The 24,126-nt window shown below is 42.9% G+C and overlaps 1 protein-coding gene across 7 annotated transcripts in view; it reads right to left on the bottom strand.

Moving 5' to 3' along the window:
- sox6 (SRY-box transcription factor 6) overlaps nt 1-24,126 on the bottom strand; it is a 120,415-nt gene that overhangs the window by 53,621 nt on the left and 42,668 nt on the right. For all 7 annotated transcript variants that reach the window (XM_040203521.2, XM_078085209.1, XM_078085210.1 and 4 more), the window contains 2 exons: nt 21,865-22,075; nt 6,415-6,504 (listed from right to left, as the gene is read on the bottom strand). In XM_040203521.2, the coding sequence (XP_040059455.1) occupies nt 6,415-6,504; nt 21,865-22,075 (301 nt within the window). The remainder of the gene's footprint in view (nt 1-6,414; nt 6,505-21,864; nt 22,076-24,126) is intronic.

Here is a 24,126-nt window from a genome sequence, read left to right as displayed (position 1 = left end):
ATTAAGTTTTTTAATGCCAGAGGACTGCAATTTCTTTGTGTCTCTATCAGTCAGCTATTGTGGAGGCCTCCATATGCTGCGAACCCGCCCTAAGTAAATTAAGACTCGTCTAAATGCCACGATTGTAACAAGCCGTAGATATAGGCCGACATTAAGTTGAATGCTTTTAGTGCTTCTCTGGTTCTCTCCTAAAGTGTGTGTGAATGTAGACAGGAGCAGGTACACATGTGTGTTGCGTGCGGTTCCAATCGATGAAAGGTACACGCCTCTGAGTAAATGCACACGTGTCTGAACTCCGCGGTCATCTGACTCTTTGTCCATTCTTTCAGGGGAAAAACTCAAAGAGCCAATTGAGTTACAGCAAATGGCATCCGTTGGTTCAAAATAGAAAGGTTTTCGGCCAACAGGTCTTTCTTAAACCCCATAAAACTCAACAAAAGCATGAAACGCAAGCAAATCTTACTAAAACATTTTGTAATGAGCTCGTTCTATGTTTTCCTTTTGCAGTGCTATAAAGCCGGGTGTCTCATTGACACCATATATATGGCGTTGTGCCTTACAACACAATATAATACGTTTCACCTGGCTTGCTGCCCCCGCCATGATACAAAAGCAATTAATCATGCCAATAAAACCTCGCTAACAAGCATGAGCAATGACTCACAAGAACATGTCATCCAGTGGCAACAATGACGCTCAGTCCCGAGCGCTCCTACATGGTCTGAACATGAAGGCCGAGGGCGGCGTGGAGTCCGCATGTTCTCCCCGTGTGCGTGGGTCGCACTAAAACTGCCTAACTGTATGAGAAAAATATCATTTTTAAGACTGTCTTATAGAATCAAAATAACTGAAAGGTCTGAAACTGATTGGCGTGATTATTCATAAAAAATACACTTCAACTTCTGGGATTTTGCTGTTCATCAGTGTGCTGTTCACACCGAAGGAGACTAACATGTTTTCATAATGGTGGAAGCCTCACTCTTCATTATTATTATGCAAATGTCAAAAGCTACAGCACTTCAGCGTCTACCTATGACACTGGACAGGGTACTTCACCAAAGCCAAGACAGAGGCTCGACCTGAACATATTACTCCACAAGGAATAAAAGTGACCCTCAGTAGGAATAAAAAGAAAACTTTTCTTCTGGTCTTTCAGTAATTTCAATGGATCATTCTTTAGAAATCAATGATATATATCGCAGCAAACTAGGCATCCTGGCACCATGCAGGGTGTTGCATTTATGCAAGAAAGCATTTAGCAAAGATTAAGAGAAAACCAAGTTCGTCTCAATCCTTCTATTCATCGCTCACGGTTTTTGTGGGGGTGAGTCTGACCCCCGTCCCTCTCAAATAGAATGGTGGTCAAGGTTTCTCTCATCCAAAAGTGCTTGAAGCCTGTAAGACGGTGATACAGGCTCCGGTTTATGGTTTGGTTTAGGAACTAGATGTTACCTTACTCTTTTCAAAGAGAAGGTAGTCCTTGGTCTTACCTAGGCAGCTGATACTTAAAGAAGAATGGAAAAAATAAGAGAAATATATGTAAAGAAAAGGTTTAAATTAGCGAGCAATAGCGGCAAACAAAACTCGTAGGTAAAACTTTTTAAAGTGAGATATAAAAAGCATGAAATAATAGAAATTTGAATCAAAGAAGAAGCCAAACCATTACGTGTATATGATCACTTTTTACTTTGTTTATACGTATAATGTTTATCGTGAAAACAAATCAAGAACGTGTTTATTTCTTTTCAATGCAACAGTAACTAATAACTGTATTTTTAAACAAGAGCAAATGGCAGCAGACTCCTGCTTGTGTCCTTGAGGGCATGAAGGTTTTTTGAATCATTAGACAAACAAAATGAATCTGATAGCAGTTAATTCAAGAACTATCAGTTTCCAATTGTATGATACCTCCCTCACACGCACTAATTAGTAGCAGGTTACAATCATCATTTTTTTTACACATTCAAATTTAATTCCCTCCTTTTCAAAAATATTTTTGGGGTATGCTCAGAAAGACGACCAATAAAAGTCATTGACTGACCCTGCATTTTATTTCACCGGCACAAGGACGCAAATGCTAAAAGTCACGTTTCGTCAAGCGGAAATGATCTGCAAGTTGTTTGGAGTCTTGCTTTGTGCCAAGTTGTTCCTGCCCCCTGAACATTGCAGGCGAACAGCTATTGTGAAGACTACAAAGTTATTGCTGGAAAAATGAAAATAATTGAGAAAATAAAGTTAGTTATAAGATGAGAAAAAAATATCTAAAAGCCTCCTTTGTCTTGCGTTCACTTTTTAGAAGATCCCTCTAATTCATCATGTTTGCAACTGATCAAAGTATATTATCTATTTATATCTGTTTGATGTATTAAATTACATCCTTAGAATTAACTTAGGTCAACCCTTTAACATGCAATGACAAAAAAGACCATCATGATCTGTTTTGCTACGGGAAAGCTGAGCAATATTTTTGTGGTGTCCCTTTATAAAAGACAGGTGTGTTATTGTCAGCTTTGTAAATGTTTTATATTCTCCTCAAATGAAAACAGGAGTATTATGCTAGTATCCATGAAAAGAATCACACAACTTTAAAAGCCATTAGTTAAACAAACCATGACCAACCACTGGAGTATAACCTAAAATACAAACAGAGAACTCCATCCCTATATCACGCACACACACGCACACTGACACACACGCACACAGCACTTCCTATTTTACCTCCACTGCCACAAGCTAAATTCCTCAATTCATTAGAGGAGAAAAACACACAGTCCAACACTCTCGTACATTCATCTGGCAAATGTGGCCTGAAGAATAATGATTTACTGTGGCTCATATTTCACCTGAGTGCACAGGGCAAATAGATGACTGAAGCGTTGTGGGGGGAAAAAATGCTAACTGGGGCATTTTTGACTCAAGCAACTGGACAGATAATGTTTTGTGCCATTTGTGTGAAATTCCTTTTACGTTTGGTGCACATAATATACATAACATGTGTACGCGGTGTGTGTTGTTAGAATGCGCATTATTTTACAACTCTTTTCTAAAGCTATGCAAGTCAGTGTCCCCGGCAAATGTTGCTTTGCATCTCTAATGGTATCAAAACCTCACTTTATGGAAGCCATTAGGAATAAAGTAACATTTTAAAGTGAATAATCGTGTTTTGAAGCACCCACGGCTGAACAATATGGGCTCTGTGTTCACACAGTAGACTCCTTTCTGTCTGCTCGGGAGTAAAGCCAGCACAGGTAGGGCCAGCATCAAATCAGTCTCAGCTGCCCGCCCGGACTGCCCCGCGTTCTCCTCCTAAAGAGCTTCCACTTATCTGCCGACCACAGGACTGCCTGTGTGCACTCCACCACTGTCATGTCGACGCCATTCTTAAATTGATTCTGACTGTGCAAGAGCCCCGATTTCTCTGCTTCACAATTCCAACCGCCATTTCAACGCTAGTGTACATGTTAAGCTTTGCTTGTTTAAATTGAAAAAATAAATAAATATTTGCAAATTCCAAGAGAATGAATACAGCTTGTGTTCCAATTTAGTAACTACATATTTTCTTCAGTCTGAATAAAAAGCTTGATTATTTTGCTCTTTTTTTTCTCCCAACAGGGGTCCGGGAAACTGGCACTCAGCAGGGAAACTTAAACAGCTACGTTCAGTACGAGGCTCAAAGAACCTGCACATAGCAAGCATGAAACCGAGGGCAGCCTTATCTGCGTAGGCCACTGTGCGCTATATTTATATGCATTTGACATGTTTATAATGTACAGTTTGCACATGCACACGCACACACACACACACACACACACACACACACACACACCGTAGCCGTCATATAAGAATAGAGAAGTAATGATTGCAAGTTTCCTCAATCATCTGAAGAATAGGGACTGTTTTAAAGATTGTTTTGAAGAAGAAAAAATGCGCTATGATATAAATGCCAAATGTAGGTGTCTTTTTTTCTGTCTCTACCTCTTGCACTCCTCCTTCCACCGTGCCTCCTATTATCTGCTACTTTCTGTGGTTTGGAAACCTTCCAGCCGGCCTCCCTTTCTTGCTCTAAGATTTCATCTACCTCCTTCTTCGTTCCTGCAGATTGACAGCTAAGCCCAGGTATGAAAACAAACAGTTAGCTCTGGAATTGACTGGTGAAAAGAAATCCGCCACTAATGCTCCTTCCAAAAACTCTCCTTGTCTCCTAATCCCTAACGGCATATAAGAAAAAGGCAGATGGAGATTTGAGATCATTAACCCTTAATAACATCATAATCTATGTGTGGCTTCGCCACATCGCCTCGGCTGGATTACTGTGCTTGTTTCTACTGATTCTTGAAGCTAAAACTTGTCTTTGCCGCGGAAGCAGCCCATAACACAGCCAAACATCCACCAGACAATAAGCTCTAATTAAAGCTGTGTCATCTGTAGAAGTTAAACGCCTGGTTGGGTTTGCATGAAAGCAAATTTCTGATGTTGTTGATACTATTGTTTGGTTTTGTTTGTTTACTGTACGTGCATGTTCACCTCTACAGGAACAAGTATTCAGGGCTTGTCTGAACACAAGCGCAGTCAAAGAATGTCTTTCTTTTTATGGGCAAAAAGCCCCGGGTCCAATTCTATAATACAGATTTATTTGTTTTCTAAGAGCAAGAATAAATCTTTCCATCACTGGTTGGATTCCATCACTTGCCTCTGCAATAACAAAATTACCTGTCTTTCAAGGTTTTGATGGAACAATGTCAAAAGGTAACCTACATGGTGCTCTGTGTGATTGGTTCAGAAATGGGTACAACATAGAATATACAAGGCCAGTGTGCGAGTCGGTACTGTAGTCTTCATCTGCATGCCATTATTATCAACTTCCTTTCATTCATTTGAAAACTAAAGGCATGTTTGTCTTTTATACAGATTTGAACCTTACGATTAACGGAACTTCTGATTCAACATAACACTTTAGATCTTAATCATAAGGTGTTTTCTACTAGATACCTTTGTTTGGGTTTTAATTAGGTGGACCTTGTGAGTCTCCAGCCCTGGACTTCTTTTTAATTGCCCGTATTTACATCAGGCAGACATCAAACGCAGAGAGAGAGACATTTGTAGGGGGGAGCACAAAGCAGCCCTTTGAAACGTCTACAGTCATATGAAATGGCATGCTAATTAAAAAATCTAAGGCTGCCACTGTGATAGGAGAAGCATTTATATTGGTAACTGCGGTGTATAGACTGTCTCCATAACTCATCACCAGAGAGAGGCCACAGTGTTTATTATCAGACTCCCTACCTGTTTACAGACCACCAAGTAACCTTCTTGTTCCCATTGATCACACAGAAGAAATGCCCTGCCTGTTATTTAACAGTCCGGCTTTCAAAAGGCTAAATCATTTAAAACATTTTACACAGTGGACTTTGATCTACAGTGGCACACAGTATACAGGCAGGTACAATGAATCTGGTCTACCGATCAATGATTTATCGTTCAGTTCATTAGGGTTATTGCCAATGAGTGTACTCATTAGGAGATTCAACAGCATTTCTTTCCTCTCCTGTATAATTCTTTGTAAGTGTATTTCAATAATTAAAACCAAACACAAAGTTTTATTTACGTATGTTTACCCTTGTTTTGGAAAAAAATAAACAATCACCTGCAAAATACTAAAATGAGCTCTGTATGCGTGTGTGAATAGTCTTAACAAAGTGTTTTATTATGAGATTAAACACAATTTAATGAAGGTAATCGCGGGTGGGAGTGCAGGAGCCAGTGACAGCCCGGCGTTATCAGCCAGCTGGTATTGTGCTTTCTTGTGCAGTATAAACACACCGGCTCTCAGTAACAGTCAGTGCTAAGGACTGAGCAGCAGCCCTGCCCATCTTCGGCCCACCTTCACCCTGTCGTAAACAGATTTCGGGGGAGTGCCGAGCTGCGCTTAGCCGTGCCGCGGGGTTGAAACGCCGCGCGGGGCGTTCACTGTCAGGCCAAGACATTCCCCTCCATCGCGGGCTCGCCGAGGAGACGACTCTGCGCATCGCCGCACCATCTCCTCTCAGCTCAGCTGTGCTCTGTTTACATCAGGCACACTTTGGGTTCAACAATTACCAGAGCGCCATGAACACACGGCATGTGTCAGAGCAGAGTAGCTGAACTCGGGGGCCGTTTAAAGGGACCACAACAATAATCCATTGACAAGCACAGAGAGCCTCAAAATGAGTCCAAGTGGGCTGGAATTTTGAAGATAGCCCTCTGGATAGAGTCGGGCATTCCAGCAAAAGATAGGGGAGTAGAGAAATGAATGAAGAGGGCAGCCAAAGGCTTTTGTTTTAATTTGGAGTAAAGGCTGCGTCTGAGATTATACAGTGCATAGATTGTGTTTGTTTGATAGGAATGAGGGATTTGTTAACACAGGGTACAACCTACCTTTTACTTCTGCCAGCAGTTCACTTGTGTTGAGCCGCTCCATCTTCTCCTTCCAGTCTTTGGAAAGAAGTTTTTCCATGCATGTGGAATCTGAAGGAGTAAAATGCAGAAAAAAAAGTTTAGTCGTTTCAATTACAAAATAAATGTCCATGTCCAAATAAGGGTCCATGTATAAAGTCCTATTTTTTAAGATTTACGGAACATTGTGTGCAAGTTCTTTTTTCCTTTTTCTATTTTTGTGCAATCTGTTCCCTTAACTGAGAATGAAAGAAAAGCACGTCAGCGCGTCAGATGAGAGAGAGACATTTAATGGTATTGCACGGTGAACATTAAAAGCAACTCAGCCCGACGGCAGAGAGATGAGCTGAGGGTGGACTGAGGAGGGAAGCAGACATTGTGGGTTATAGCAGAGGGACAGAGACAAACATTAAGCGGGGGGGCATTGAGTGAGACTGGCTACGCCTGAGTGTTCACATAGCTGCGAATGATGAAAACAATTAACATTTGTCCAGCAGATAATGAATCAGAGGAGGAATGGCCGCAATCTGCCATGCTGTCGCCGGGGTAGCTGATAAAGAACACACTGGGCCGGCTGACCCAGGCCTCCACCATCCCTCCACTGCTCAGGGGTCAGCCTGTTCCCATCAAACACCAGCAGCAGCAGAGGCAAGCCTCCACCCCTCCACCTTGAGACACTGTCTCTGCTAACTGTCTGCCTCCAATCTGAACCAGATCAGGACGTCCTGATGAGTTTCATTACAACAGGCTGCAGTCATGTACAATCCAGTTGTGTGCGAAAAATGTATGTACGGCCTGAAACTGCTTTTGTCTTCAGAATCTGTTGTAAAAGAGTGTTTGTCCAGAGTTAGAGCAAAATGCAAAGCCAAAGGAGACATCCTCATTATTGCCACTAAGCCCCCTGGCTCTCTAATGAACGGATCAGTTATGATCACACTGCCAATACAGGAACACAATTCAGAAGCATAATAATACTTGGAGCGATGCTATGTACGAGTTTTGCCTCAGTATGCGCTTTTTATTTTAATTTACACACTATGTGAAATTCAGTATTATGTACAGTTTGGAATGTATACAAGTGGTGTTTCCTTTTATTCTTCTGGAACATCTCTCTGAGAAACCCTCTGACAAACACTGGCTGCAGAGGAACTGGGAGTAACGCTGGGGCCGGGAGCTCACGTGGCCTTGTTTAAGCATGGCTTTCAGAGAGATCAAGCAGAGTGACCGTTTTGTTTGATTGTCCACTTCCTCCAACATGATGGAGGTCGACAGGACATCTTCAGCTCAGGGTCATTATAACATTACTTCTGCTTTATTGACTTTCCAATTCCCAACTCACAGTTTGTCCCCTTGACCCTAAGAGAGGGAGAGAGAAAAGGCTGTGTGTTGTGTGTGTTGTGTGCTTTGTGTGCGTTAACTCCCTCCATGGCACAAAGATCACAGATCTTAAAACAGGGGTTAAGGGAAGCGGGGAGTAGCAGAGCTCAACTCTTCTTCTCTGCACCTCACCCCCTGCGTGAGACTGCTTCCTCTCCCGGAAAAACAACAAACTTCCTTCAAATCATAATCTTTAGACAGACATAACTACGGCAGTGGAGGATTTCCTTCCCTGTAAAGCACAGAAACAGGCTTATTTCATAAGTAGTGCAAAGGGGAATTAAACAAACACAGTGAGCATATGTTAATATGCACACATACGCTCTCTCCCTCTCACACACATACACATAAGTAAACACACACACACTTTCATCACAGATGCTGCTCCAGCACTTGATCATTAAGCAATGCGCCAACTGTTGGAGATAATGTGGTGCCAGCTTCCATTCTACTCCAGTCCTCCCCCTGCTTTTCACCTCCCTCCCAGGAGAGCTGCCTCTCCCTCACTTCTCCATCCCCTCCGTCAGGCCAGACACGACCTGCCAAGTCCTCCAACAGGAAAGACCACAGCTGGAATGCACCGCTGTCCTCCCTGCCTTCCACCTGGGAGAGGTGAATGATGACCTGGATTAGTCTATAAAATAACTCTCCAACATCTTTTAGCGTTACAACGGCGTGGACAGAACAGGCAACCAAAAATGGATTTGGTGAAAGCAGAGGAGCTTGTGCACAGGAATGCTCTGGGAAAACAGTAAATGAGATGTCTGGCTTTTTTCAAACCACCCGTCCACAGCCTCTTGTGCAGAAGAATTTAGATTAATAGGAGGAATTCTATTTCAGCTTCTAAAATGCCTATCTATTTTCTCTAAAGGAATTATAGATACCAATAAAACACTGGTTAGTATAAATATAATAATTACTCATAGGTTATGACCCTGAGCCCATAAGAAACAAACATTGCATTACACCTACTACAATTATTTCCAATAAAAGAGTCAGACTGAATTCACTGGATATTAAGTGATGGTGGAATTGAAAGGCAAACATAATTTCTTAAGACAGTGAGTTCTGAAGTGCTTGCTGTTCTTTTAAAGTAGGACATCACTTATTAGGGAATTAGCTCAAACAAGAGACGAGTCAACTAAGTTTATTTTTATTTTCCAATGGGGCTCTTAAGTCTCCCGCGCCCCCACCCCTTCCATTTCTTCCCCTCCCCTTCTTGAGATAAAATGCTCTGTGGCTGGGGAGCAGGCCATTCAGCTGGGATGAGAATGGAATGAAAACAATAGCCCTTATCAGGCTCTTATTTACATTTTCCCAGCGTCCCTGCAGTAGACAGCTTGGCTTGTCACCAAAGCCCAGATCGCCCCACTGGACCCAGACCAACTTCCTCCAGCCCCGGCGATTCCAATGGTCCCTATGGACTTTTTGCCTGGCACAGACCCCCACCACTCTGCAGCGAGCACAGATAGCAACACACAGGACTAAACTATTGGAGTGTGTGTCCAAGACGTGTTCCCATTGAGGGGTGGGGGGGGGTTCTGGACTACTAAGCCGGTTGGGGTCTCATTGTCTCTTCTCTGGGGCTGGAGCTGTAAAGCTGGAAAAATGTCCTCAACCCTTCGCCGAGATTCCTTGAGCATTTTGAAGTAGCACTCAGAAGAAAGCGAACAGTAATCACTTATTTTATTCTGGCTGATTCAATGTGTTGGTCTCCTATCAACGCTGTCATCTCTGGTATACAGCTTCCCTGTGAAGGTATTCTGTGATCTCATTGATGTGGGGGAACAGGCGCTGGGATTGAGAGACTTTAAACCGAGATGCGATGCCTAGATTAGGAGACTTCTTTTTTTTTCCTTTTTTTTTTCTAACTGTATTAAAAACAAAGCTAATGATCCTCATAAATCTCAACAAAGGAATGTTTCTAGGTTGATGTGAGACATAAACAAAGCTTTCAGCACCTGGTAGTCAGCGCTGCCAGAATATCATGTTCAGTATAAACCACAGAAGTGAAGCTAAGAGGCGGGTTAACACTAACTGTCTGCACTGACACCGACTAACCGTCAGTCTGGAAGAAAAAGGTCCTCTCTCGTATTTCATACAGCACGCTCACAGCGTTATTGCTCAACAGTGTTTTAATGCAACGGCTAATAATCTGTGTTTTTTTTTATTGTTCACACACTTTTTATTAAATTGAGTGCTAGTTAGCTATAAATGCCCGCCGGCTGAGAAGCGAGGGGGAAGTTGTTTGCTAATTTATGTTTTTATTGCTGCTCTAAACAGAGTAGTTCATTCAAACGATTATTGCAAGCTCTAGAAAAACTCTTGATTATTGAGTGGAACACAAAATATACAAATACACAAACAAATCAAATCTCGTCACTTTGGAATTGGATTGGACAGTAATAAAGCTGATCTTAAAAAAATCATGACACGCTAATTTTCAAATGGCTCTTAAGATTACCATGGAGATTGAAAGTCCACTGTGTATATCCGAGTTAGCGTAACATTGCAATGTATTCAGCCTCTAAAAGGTTTAATCTACTAAATTTATTGCAAACACTTCATCGTGTTTCAAAAGCCCGTCGCTGCCTCGAAGCACAAAAAATGGTTTGTTACAACACGCTGTAGTTGGTGTTTTATTACTCTCTGTTGTCAGCAATGAAATCGTCTCAACTGTCTGCCACCACATCCTGCGCGTCTCTGCGTGCACTATTCTCCCGAGACGAAAGATGATACTCGTGTTTGAGTGTTTGTTGTGTTGAAAAGCCGTTGGCAAGAGAAAAGAGGGCAAATCTAGAGGAGTCAAATCAGCCATAAGTCAGAGACCTCCCGTTCAGCATTGGGCTTGTATATCAGTTGTCCCAGTCTCAAGGGAGAAGATGTAATTACCAAATCAATGATCAACTGACACTGACCATATAAATAATTTCCTCCTCAGAATGCAGAGGGGCATGTACAGTAGAGCAGGGCAGACAGGGGGACATCCTCATCGCAGTGGGGAGGAAATTGTGTTTACAGTCTTTAAACAAGCTTCAGCTTGAATACAGCACTTGTTTTACAACCTGTCAAAATGCAGTTATAGCAAACGAAAACCTCAAACCTCCAAGACCAACTGGGCGTTAGGGAGGTCAAGTGAAATAACTAAACTGAACAATGCATCACTTTCATGCATCTGTAATACATACGTAATTTGTAGAACATATTTTGAGCAAGGGAGGTATAGGTAGGTAGAAAGGGAGGTTAGAGGTTATAGGCACAGAGAGCTTACGGAACCTCCTGTATTCTGCAAGTTTAAAGTTCTGAAGAAGCACAAAATGAGATAAAGAATATCCACCGTTACTTAGTTTGCAAATTATCCCTGACTGCGGTGATAGAATTTTATTTAATTTCTTTAATTGATTCATACTTTTCTATGACTCTCAGAATGTCAGTCAGACAATGATGGCTGCCGTCTAATTTCCAAACCACACTGCACAGAACAGGAAACAAATCAAATGTCGAGGCTGATAAAAAGAAAATGACTGTGACACACTCCAAGGAGTCCTTTGAATATCTTAATCACAGACACACTAAAAACAAGACCCCATCATCACACCAAATAAAACACAATAATTACAAGAGGCAGGCAGGGAAGTGAAATGCAGAGAGAAAACATGTTTTTGTCATTCAGCCGGTAGTCCCTGAGACAACAGCTGTTGGATGCTGCAAATACTCCTGAAGTCTCCATAATCATGGCGTTATTGAAGTGAGGACAAAAAGGGCACTAATTGCAAAGGAGCAATCGGAACGCAATAGGTTACACACCCGGGTGATGCCGCACAATGCAAACGCTAAAGAGGGAGCCGGGGGGAAAGAACATTCTGAGCACAACAGTGCGTTGTCGCTCGTTTTCAGGCAATTACCTTTCCTCGTTGTCAACAGTTTTAATAACCTCTAACATTTCTGGAAGACTTTTTGGTTCAGTTAGATAATTTCAGCTATTTAATATGTAATGAATAGTGCTGGCATGCATAAATAAAAAAGGTCCAGACATGTCAGTGTATTGTGGAGCACCTGCACCTCGTGGTGGGCTTTCTTTAACTGACACCTTATCATTATTCCACTTGGTGAACATATCTGTTAGTCACCTTTAGACATCTTGTTCGGTCATGTAAACAGGGACTAAAAATATATTGTGGGTAATCCAGCTTCTTCTGACGTTTGGATGCATCTCCTATGCACCAATACCGTTTCCGCCCCTTACTGCTTAGCTTCTTTCCCTATTTTGTTACTTATTATTGTACCACTTTTTCCACAATAAGGAAACATTACAGATCATAAGTCATTGTCAAGGTGGTTAACAGTTTGAATTTAACAAATCTGCTAAATGTTTTATATTCTGCTGCCCTGTTTCTTTGATGTTTGGCAAACATGTTATGTGCTTCCAGCTAATTGAATCATATTACTTGCATTTATCCCATTACCGACTGCAGGTTGCAGAGTTAAAATGCTAAGTGGACCGAAAGGCCTCAAAGCATATCGTCAGAGGTTAAAACTATTACCAACCGTCTGATTTTGAGTCGCACATTTCAATGAAGCTTTATATCATCAGGATCATTAGGTGCAATTTGCAGGTAACTTTTTGAATAGTTTTTCTTTTTCCTCACAAAGCTAAAATAGACGCTGGCCCCCGACCAGAAACTTCTACCTCCTCCTGTGCCTTTATCCTCACTGACCACTGGTTTAATCCCACAGTGTTGACCTGGCCATTCTGAGAAGCCGTATACACACACACAGCACACTGACCTCTTTAAATAGGACACATGTCTATCAAGCATATATGAATTAACCATCCCCAAGAGGCTTCACCTCCTGAGCTGAGCAGCATGTGACCTCTCCCAATCCATTTTACTGCGGCACTCTGTGGCAATCAGGCTTGAATTATTAAAGTGAGCAGTGAGCAATGATCAATTCATTGCGGCCCTTGCTCGCAGACTGCCCGGCTGTACTTCAGGAGAAATGACATTGAGAACACTTGAGTGTGCTTCCAGACAATGCACATAAATGTGAAATATGTCAGACCCAATATGTCAATAATCATAAGTGTACAGGCTGAGGCCATGTCCAGGGTAATCCTACCGAAATGCTGTTGGATTACTGTGGGGTGAGCAGATTTGAGTACTTCTGTTCCTCACAAATCCTTTCTTGACCGAAACAGTGGGAGAAGTTAAGGATGAACGTGAATCGAGTGTTCAGAAATTATGCACATTCACCAAGCTCTGTTTTAAATTATTTTTAGAACATATGTGGAAAAACACTACTGAGTAAGCCAAGATTCGAAGTGAAACCCTAATGTTGAAACTCCCCCTTGTCTACGCAAATCAGAGAGGGGTGCACCAAAAACAGATACGTTTAAAAGAAGTATGCAACTTAAGGAACCTGGAAGTAGGAGGAGGGCGAAGAAAAAAAATCCAATCAAAACTTTGTGAGGAGCAGATGAGGAGCCAAGATAAACCAGTACTCAGAGCCCCCAAAACTGCAATCTCCCCTTAAGCCGGAGAGTGGCAGCTGGCAGAACAGCTGGTGAATAGGATTAATGTCAGAAGAATGAAATAAAACTCAACATATGTCCGAGCCTGAGGTGTTGGGACTGTGCGTGATTGTGCCCCCGATGGATGCCATGTGTGCATCTGGAAGGAGCTGCTGTGCCGCTCCGCTCTCTACCCCACAAGGTCACTTTTAAGAACTGGGACCATTAAATGCTTGGATAGCAAAATGAACTTTTCGTTCCCTCTCCTCTCCCCTGCTTTGCTTTAAAGTCTCTTCAGGCTGCGGAGTCCAGTGAACACGGCTATGAATGCAATTGATTAGGAGAAGAAAAATGATTTGAATAAATTAAGTAATTATTATATTAAGTAATTATCATATTACTTACTATATGTTTTATTACTGAAATGAAGCAAATAAAAACAATTTATTTCAATGTTATATTTCTTTCACGCGGTTGTCTGTGATTTAATGATGAAGCTACTAGACGTAGCTCGACACTGATTGATTCATTCTTTCAAATAGATAACAATAGAGCAGGAAAGCAAAAAAGAAAGGCAATTAGAGGGAAAAAATAAAGAAGATAAAGACGTAGTGATAAACGGAGTGTGTGCAAGCAGGATGCGTTTGGTTTACCGGAAAGGAAGGAAAAGTTGATTCACTTTAGAAATCTCAGCAGAGGATTATCAGGGGATCAGCCCTTGTGAAAATGAACATTACGAGGAAAATGTGGACTTAATTTCAATTTATATTTTCCATTTGATGTCGGTAATAATTATGGTCCACTGTAATTACAACAATTTTGCGCAAAAAAAATTACTAGGTACCTTACAGTGGAGGGATTTCTTTTGGGTACCCTGCAATTTAACTGTCAGGTATAAACTTTCTAATCAACGCTCGAACTACGTTAAATTAATAGATGTGTGAACAAAATGTACTTGCACTACAATTTTTAACTGTTGAGTGAGATTTAGCAAATTAATGGAGGTCTGACTCCACACGGACAGAACGGACTAATAGGATCAACTTGAATGCGCTACTTTTGCAGTAAACGGTGACCGTAAGATGATATTAAAAAAGCATGACATTGTTTAACAATTGTTAAAAGTACATTTGGTAGTCTGCATATACGTGGAATTGTATCCTTTCAACTGAATACTTTTTTGATTAAATAATAGACTCATTTTAAAGAAAACAAAATGTATCCATCATTTCTATTTCTGCAGATTGGCTTAGTAATGGTCAAATGGCAATTATTTGTTGATCAAATCTTGCAAACAACTTGTGCAAAGCTTACTGGACTGTAAGAACGACAGCCACAACATTTAGATTGAGAAAGAGATGGAAATTCACAGTTTGATCAACACACTGAATATTATACAGCAAAGAAAATGAACTGCACTGTACAGTTCAGATTCCTTTCTTGCCATTGGATAAAGGAATAAGGAAGAAACTACATAAATGAAGCATTCCAACTCCTAGAAGGTCCCCATTCATTCACGCGCAGAGCCCAAGTGTCTCAGTGTGCTGTTGTTCAAGTTTTGTTAGCAACAATGGATGCTGTTATTTTCTTTTCAATCGGCCCATTCCCTGTCTGTGGGATACAGAGCCATACGGACTGAGACCTGCTGGGCAAAGATGGAGAACTTTGCTTCTCATGAGCGACTGAGCTCATTGGTCCAGCTCGCAACAGGGAAGCTGAGAACAGACTTACAGTACCGTCTTTGTGAAGCAAAGTGCCACCCACCCAGAAGAACACAACAAAGAATAAGGGGTCGACAAGGTGTGCCGGGGGGCAGTAATAATAAAAAGGCTAGGATCGAATCTAACAACCCAATTTCCCTTGACCAATATTATGCGGGTTTGGAGAAGAATAGCGAAAAGGCTGCCTCGACAAACAGTTGATTTAAATGTTCAATAATAAAGTCAACCAGCAGATGGAAACTTCACAATGTGCAATTAAGGATTTGGTCTTGAAGCATACTAACCACTCGAACGGAGCAGACTTAAAAATTATTCCAGAGGTACTTTCAAAGAGACATGACGTCAAATAATTATAATCATTGGCACTCAGGCTTTGCAGTGCAATAAAACACATTTCTATTCATTCCTTTTGACATCCTCATCTCATCTCCTGGCGCATGTAATGTTATTGAACAAGGAGAGAGAAAAGGCATTGAGTGTTTCATCACTGCTGATTAAATAGTCTCTTTGTTCAAACGGCAACCGTCAAAGTTTAGGGTAAGACATTTTGGCTCGCGGTTTCGGGTAAAACAATGCAAACACGTTAATAGGCTGCTTATCTACACAAGTTGTCATGTTTGCTTGTGTCTTAGCCGGATGGCTAATATACGTATGACTTACAGAACAAGCCCGCAATGTGCGCTGAAATCATTAGCAGGCCACAGGCGCTGTCTGTGCCCAGGGCTTGTGTTACGCTCACACTATTTTGATCCTTGGTCAGATGACACCGGCTCTTTTGTCCAGTTATGTGTGGAGAATGCTTGGGAGTTGAATGCCATTGCTAGGACAGTGATACTCAGCTGGCACACAAGTCTCCCTGTGTAACCCTACTGCGCACGCACACACACACACACGCGAGCGGCCTCCCTTTGCACCCATCCCATTGTAGAATAGGCCGTTCTCGCCATTTCTGATTGCCTATGCCCCTCCTACCTCCCCTGTCCTCAAATCATGCCGTTTGTCTGTTGATGTCTCTTTTGATCGTGATCCTTTTAATCGCAAAAACATGGCTGTTATTTCCAAATTCTAGCCCAATGACAAATATAGCAGCACTAATGGCTCCTGCCGTCTTGTGTGTCCTCATTTCACAATTTGTGTGTCCCCCCCTCCAAATAGCGCGGCCTCACATAAAACAGTCAGGCCAAACGGCTACTGACCTTACCCCCCCCCCCCCCCCCCCCCGGTCAATCACCAGGGCAGAATCTCCACCACCAAATATAAATATTTCACTGTTCCCCCAAACTGCACACGCAGTGATGTCACCGACGAGACATACACTGTGGTGGTGTGTGAGTGCGTAAAGACAAACGAGCCTCTGTGCAGCCCTCGCTGCGATTTGTCTCTCGGAGACACCCGTTTCCTCCTATCAAGGGGTTCCTTTGCAGCTAGTAAGCCAGGATCACAATGGAAGTTTTGTAATGCATGGGTGCAGGGGGACACGCTCAACAGCTGAAACCGAGGAAGATGGCCCCTGGAATGCTCCGCAGCAGTTGCTACTGTTGACTAATCGGAATATGAGAACTCGGGAAGGTGATCTTGAATGCAAAGAATGGCACATTGAAGCAGCAGCTGCTTGTTTTGTCATCTGAAAGACCATGACAGCAGAAAGGGTTCCCTTTTTGAAAGGGGGAAACAAAATCTATATCTTAGCTTGTGTAAAGTGAAACCTGTTTCCTCCCAGAATCCTATGGGGGACATGGCGGTGTTATGTGGGGGCTCTGTTTTGGGACAGATAGTAAATACATAATTCAGCAGAGGACTAGACACTCTGTGCTCCCTATTCCCCTCATACAGCCACTCCATTTAGCCCTGGGCTCTGATCTCAGCCTGGCAGACGAGCAACTTTGTCACTGGAGAGTACGATGGGGTGGGAGACAAACATCGTAGGAGGAGGGAAAATGTTGATTTGGATCTTTTTCGGATGTCGAAATGATAGGGAAAACATGGAAAGGGGGAGAGGAGAAAGAAAGGAAAAGCCAAAAAAAAATGGACACTAAGGAAGAGCATGAGAACATGAGATTAGGGAGATGCAGGCTATCTTTTTTTTTTTTTTTTTTTTTGTTAAGTTCACATGTCAGGCTGGCAGGCTGCCGGCGGCATAGAGCCGAAAAATCTATTTAACGTCTGCTTCACAGGGTGACAAGAGGGTTGATTGGCAGAGAGCAAAGAGACGCTTTTGATCATGTGTCCTAACAAGCGATTCCAGCTCATGTCTCTTCAGCCTGAACAGATCTACATTACCTATTCAAACAAAAGTGACAGACCAGAGCACTGCTCCGCTGGGCTGGTGCTCCACGCCACAGGCCAAGAGAGAACACTCACACATGCACACACACAAACGCTCGGGAAGGCCCCCCGCCTACTTATATACAAGCGTGTACACACACACACACACACACTCCTGCACAAAAGTATGTCGGCTATTTGAACAAATGGTACGAAACTTGTTGACAGAATAAACGACATATTATTAGTAGGAGGCGAGTACGCGGTGCACAGGAGGGATGCTGGGGCTTTGCAAGTGTGTGTGTGTGTGTCCTGCCAGGAGGGGCCCAGACTAACAGTCCGACAGGACGCTGCATTCAGTGAGCGCAGCACACAGCTATGTGCGAAGACTGCCTCAAAATCTGCAACCAAGGCAACTGAGTTTCCAGCCTCATTGCATATGCATGGAGTCAGAGGCTCATGCTCAGATCATTATAACAAAGATTCCTATTAATTAGGTGGGATAAAGCAGAACCAGATGACATGGCAGCTGGGATGAGAAGAGCGGGGCGAGGGAGGGAGCTGAAAGAGGAGGAGAAAAGGTGCATCAGTCTGTTTGGGGGGGAAGGGATGCGGTGCTTTTTATAATATAATGTATAATACAGACACTGTGCTCTACAGAATATGTCTTACAAAACCCTTTTAGTGCCACATTCAGGCTAAATAAATCCCCCAAAATAAATGAGTTGGTGCTATTTAGCACCTGCAGACAAGTCACCTGTGAGTGTCCATGTGGAGTCAGCAGGGGCTGTGACACTGACAGGGGACGGTGTTACAACAGAGTCAAGAGTTCATCAGTGCTCATCAGACCACAGGCTTAGAGCTGATCCCATTCTTTTCTAAAGCTTTCACCCTTCCCTGAATCTCATTACATGGCCTGTTGTAATAGAGGATAATGACCTGGGGCTACACACACAATGCTGATCAACCCCCCCCCCCACACTCAACCTACTGCACAGTCATTACACAGTGATAATACACATCCTCGCCGGGAGGATTACGCTGAGAAATGGAGGAGAGGTGGTGCAGGCACAGGGAGAGAAAGAGAGGTCTAAGTGATAACGCAGGGCCACATCTAACAATGTTCCCGAACAAAATGAGTTCACCGTGGCTCACCGAGTTGTACTGTTTTATGTCCCCGCCAATGGATAGGTTACCCGCCGCTGAAATAAGGGAGACTCTTTCCTCAGTATCCATTATATGTCCTTCGACCGGAGGTTAAAGGAGGTTTCACTTTGGTTGAACTGTGGTACGGTTCCCCATTGCTAAGCTAATCAGCCGTGATTCTGTCAAAGGGCTCCAGGTGTTGAGTATTCTGCTTGAGCACCTACTGTATCCACTGTGACAGGTCTGAGGAGCCGTAGTATCAAGGAAGGGCATCGTCTTTGTTCCTATGTCTTTTTTATATGTCGGTGCGTTTTCTTTGCCAGGGAACTAAACTGTGACGGATACCGGAGGCATTGCAGTTTTGGTACTTATTATGCAACAATTAAATTTTTATTAAAATTAAAATAAACTTTTAAAATTTTTTACTCTATCTCAGAAAACCACTCAATAACACAAAAAGAACTTGATTACATGTGCTCGATTTACGGCCAAGAACTCACCCGGTAGATACTGGGCCTAAGGAAGTCCCTAGGACAGGGAGCTAAAACCCAATTACCCGTCCTTGTCTTGGGGGACGATCATAAAGATTCAACACACAACGTATTTTTTGTGTTGACTTAGACAGTATTGATTCATACTTTAGTGCATTATATAAAACTGTTCTAATTGCATGTGAATCAAATCAAGGTCACCTTGGGTTTTTATAATGGAGGCTGTTTTTCCGTTTCCCCCCCAATACTTTATACTGACATTTTTAAGTCTTGACAAGTGCTGTCCGGAGACTTATCCATAAATAATGCATTTACAATACCTAGTAAATAAACATGGGGCACAATCGTTAGCCCTGCTGGCAACCGGGCCTAATAGAGCTTTTACAGCAAAGGTGACTATTCAGCTAAATGTGGTGCTCGCTGCTGGGAGGACATTTTTATTCATTAGCACAGTCACAAGCACTTAAAGCACTTCAAGGACCAGAAACGGAGAGGAAGGGTGGAAGGACGGAGGGTACAAATATACAGCGATGGAAGGATGGGGAAGATAATGAGCACCGCCTCTATTGTTATGTTATTCTCTATTATAAGGCATCAGGGTCAATGAAGGAAACCCATGAATCTTTTGGCTTTGAATTACATTGTACTAAACAGGAGTAAGACCTCTTCTTTTCTTGCAGGTGAATTTACATTTTTCCATTTTTTCAATGTGTTAGTTAAGTACATTTTAACATCAGCCAGAAGAAATCCGATAAATTATTCAACATTTTTTGCAGCTAAAGACGGAGAAAAAGGTACCTGAATTTTGTTTTCTCACTCAGGGCTTTCTTAGGTGTCATTTAATGCTGTGATACAATGGGGTTGAGTAGAATCTAATGTGTTCATTGGTTTTCCCTCTACATTACAGGTCCCTACATTTATCTATCGGCACAATGAACTGTCTCGACCAGACAAGGAGGTCCAGAGAAGAATGGAAGCAGATGGTGAAGAATCCCTGAGGACCTTTTGATCCCAACCAGACAGCCACCGAAGCAGCAGAATCATACACAACAGTTGTCATGCTTTGATGAGCAATATATTTAGCTCATCTGTTGCTTTCGCCACGTTAGCACCATTATTAAGACAACAAATGGCTTTTCCAACCTTCTATCTTTTTAACTGGTTAATTCTGCCCATTTTTAAATTTTCAACAGTGTCTCTCTTCATAAACGAAGATTTCAGCGAGGTTTTCCTTTCTAAGAGTCCCTCTTCCTCCATTTTACAGTAATCACTGATCATCACCACTAAAGCTTCCTCAAGTGCTCTCGAGAAGAGAGTAACTCTCAGTTCCTGCAGCTCGGGGACGGCACACTGAACTTTGTGAGGCTCTTGTCTTCTGCTGTGTTCTCTACAAAGAAACTAATTTTCTGCAACAAGGGAGTGTATTTAGGTGCCGATGATACGCAGCGCATGAGGCAAAGCAAGTCTCTATTATTAACAGGAGATTAAAACAGCTGTATGGCACTCTAAAGCACCCTCTCCTCCCTGCGTTAACATACGGCCCTGGATTACAAGCTGCACTTGACCATTTAAATTACTGCAACAACCAGCCTTCACCAGCTGGGGCTCATTAGCATAACACCCGCTGTAGCTGCAGAGACCACTGACAATATTGGCCTGAAAATGAACTCTGCCACAAACATGACATATGTATGTATACATGCTTACCTTAGGATAGAACCAAGAAGGGTTAACAGAATCCCTTTACTTTTTTACAAACCAAAATGTGTCCTATGAAGCACTTTGGGAGGTGGTTTTCATGCACATGCCGGCGTCAGCTCCACATGTAGCAGGCAGACTGCCTATTGAATGCAGAAGACGCCGTCATGAACGCCCGGAAAACGTGGAAACTATTTGCAGATTGCAAGTGTGTCTGCATTAATTGTGATATGCTCATGAGGGTTTCACGTCTACACTTACTTCAGTGGTCATTAGATAATATAGAAGAACATCAATTACAGTATACTGGCCTGTGCACCAGCATGTTTGGTGTGTATAATCTATCAAATACGTCGTTTATAGGTGTTTTTTTTACCTAAATCAGTCTTCGTATCAGGTCGTGGCTGAGAAGCCTGTGATGCTCTGATACAAAGATCACTAAACGAACACTTAAAAAGGAAGTGGCAAATTATTTTTAGGCTAACAGAGGTCTAATTTATTCGTCTGATGAAGTGCTTAAGCTAAGAGCTCCCCAGACACTAAATGAGACACATGCATTCCCAAGGGGGTTTAACATTTGATTGGATGTAGTTATATTACCGCAGCCCTAATTAAGAAGGGGGGTGTGTTTCAGCACAGCTCTTTCAAATATTTGTTTTTCCGCCATACTCTTGATAGACTGCAGGCTGTGGGTGAAACGGCGTGTCGGTATGACAAAGACCTATAAGTCTAATCAAGTATTCTAGCAAAATGAAAGGTCTGGAATGTCCATGATGCGTTCAATCGGATGTGAGAAGCGCTCGGGTTGTAAACTTTGATGAATAACTGCGCTAAATAAAAACAGTTTTGTGTATCAAAATACAAAGAAGTAATGTCCCTGGCATCAGGTCAGCACTATGAGTTTTATAGTCAAAGAGTTTGCCTTGGCACTGAAGAAAGACCACACTGAAGCTGAGGTGCACTGCCACACAGTCTTTGTCACATTGGAAGATGTTCATAACAAACTGAAAAGGCTGTGTCGTCAGTGTTGCAGCTCGTGTGTGTGCGAACATTAGTGTAGGAGACGTGGAGACGCAAGAGAGCAGAGGCCGACTGCCAGGAAGTTAGAGAATAATGAGAAAGAAAGGGGGAACATTGAGAAGATCAGGCGCACTTGGGACAAAAATTGTATTACGCACACACACACACACACACACACACACACGTACACACTCAAACATACCGTCTTGCTCTGTCTTTGTCATCTCCTCCAGTTTCTTCTGCTTCAGCGTGTCCACTACGTCTGCCAGGCTTCCTTTGCGGCGCTCCGGAGTTCCAAAAGCTGATCCGCTCAGCAGGTCACTTCGCTCCCGGGCCCCCTCCTCCGGCTTGTGTGGTGAAGTGGAATTGTTCCGGAAGGAGTACAGGGAACATACTTTATTGCTGTCAGATTCCTGTAAGACAGACAAAAGGTTGGGAGGGGTGGCAACAGGGACGGGATTTGTATTAAAAGACGAGCATGTTTCGGTGTTCTTTCAGGGTTGCGTTGAGCTTTTGACAGTTTTTCATTCAAATGCAGTGATTACTGGGTTTTCTCTGCAGCCAGGGGGGCGAATTGGCCATATCAAAAAGCTCCTTTCTGGCTTTCAAACAGCAACTTTTGTGACGCCAAAAGAGATGGCTTCTCTGTAAATGAGATGTGACAGGTGAAAAAACGGAGCCGTAATGACGAGCTACACTTTCATAGGGCATATCCATAATGCGCTCCTTACTTTTCATCTGCAGAGACTACACAGAGAAAACCTCCCAACTGTAATTTCCCAAATTACTTTTGAGTGTGCATTTGTGTTAGGGTGACTGCTGTGTAATTTTTTCATTTTCTAGTGGAGACCTATTCTCGGCTGAGTGCCTTGAGCCACCGTAAATCTGTGTCCTGTCTCGAAGATGTTGTTGTTTTTCGGTCCCACCTGTGTATGGTTTAGTATTTAACTAAGGGTCCTGTCTGTGACTGACTGGCTGAGTGCTCCCTGTGCACAAACAGAGACATGAAGGAAATGGGGAGAAGAATGGGAGAGAGCTTAGGGGGGAAGAGAATACTCTGCACGAGGGAGTGTGCAGTCAGCACACAGACCACGGTGAAGGTTGCGTCTGACAGGAGGTGGTGTTAATTATGGTCTGTGGAGTTTGAGAAAGCAGAAGGTGGCTAAGCAGCCAGGAGTTTGCAGCCTTTCACGGGGGAACAGTTTGCTCTGATTTAAACGTTGGGCTCCGTAGTGAAGGGAATAAACATGACACGCGTCTGCATCCGGCACAGAGTGCAGGCCTGTCATGGAAAACTGGGCGGCAATTAACAAAAGTGTGATAACGAAGTTATACACCAGGTATACCGCAGGGTTGGATGATAGAACCACTTTCTCATCCCTGCGCTGCATGCCAAGCTCAAGGCAGAGTTGCGATGGTTTGAAGGGTGGTCTGGTACCAAGCACCAGGGTGGCACGACCTACCGACCTGCTCTGCTCCTCCCAGGCCCGTGTTGGATGATTATGCAGTGTGGCAGAGACAGTGGAGAGTACTTGAGGGGAGTGGAGCAGCGCTGGGTTAATCAGCTGGCAAAGGTTCAGGGCACAGCCCACACAGACGCATGGTACGGCAGTGGAGTCAGATAATCAGCAAAGGCAACACTTTCAGTCCATGCGCCTTATGTCTTCCCCCGGTCTCCACCGCTCCCTGTCGTCCTCCATTTTACCTCTCCTCTCTCGGGAGGGAGAGTGAAAGAACAAGATTTTGGTTTCTTCTTTGTTTTTTTCATTTATTTATTAATTACTTACTTTTATTTATTAATTACCTACTGAGATAAGGCGTGATATGACTTACACCAGGCTCAATAAGTGGTATCTCGGTATGTATAATTGATCAAGTACATATTATTGTAGTTAATTTCTATTTTTATCCTCCCGAAAGAAAATCCTGTGACCACCGTCGGCATGCACACCCCATCATCATGCTACAGAGGCCGTTCATGAGCCGGGTGTCCGTATGCGTCAACTTCAGAGGCCCTCTGGGTCTCTTTGCCACAGACCCGTAAACCACCTGCCTCCAATGTCTATAGCCTGTCTAAGTGCCTGCGCTCTTCTTCAATCCACACTTTTAAAGAATTTACAGCGTCTGGGATCTTGCTGCAGATGTGGTTGATACGCAACAGGAAAAACAACACACGTGCACCAAGAACAACATGTTTCTTTAATAGCAGCAGGAATGCATCATGGTATTCGATTGGTCATGATGCAATGTCCATCTAATTAATAAAAAATGGAGTCCCAGGATCCCGTTAACTCTAATATTAGCCGATGTGGTTTAATCTTTGGCAGAGCTGCTTATCCAAAGCCTGAAATCCGGCATCCCAGAAGTTTCAGGATCCAGGAGGATCGTGGCAGCGATAGAATATTGCCGGAGCGTCTTTCTACAAGCCATGAACAATAGGGTACTTCTGATCCAGGATGTTTAA

The sequence above is a fragment of the Gasterosteus aculeatus genome, chromosome 12 (genome assembly GCF_964276395.1).
Source record: "Gasterosteus aculeatus chromosome 12, fGasAcu3.hap1.1, whole genome shotgun sequence".
In the NCBI taxonomy this organism is placed as follows: domain Eukaryota; kingdom Metazoa; phylum Chordata; class Actinopteri; order Perciformes; family Gasterosteidae; genus Gasterosteus; species Gasterosteus aculeatus.
This window is presented reverse-complemented; position numbering and strand designations above follow the sequence as displayed.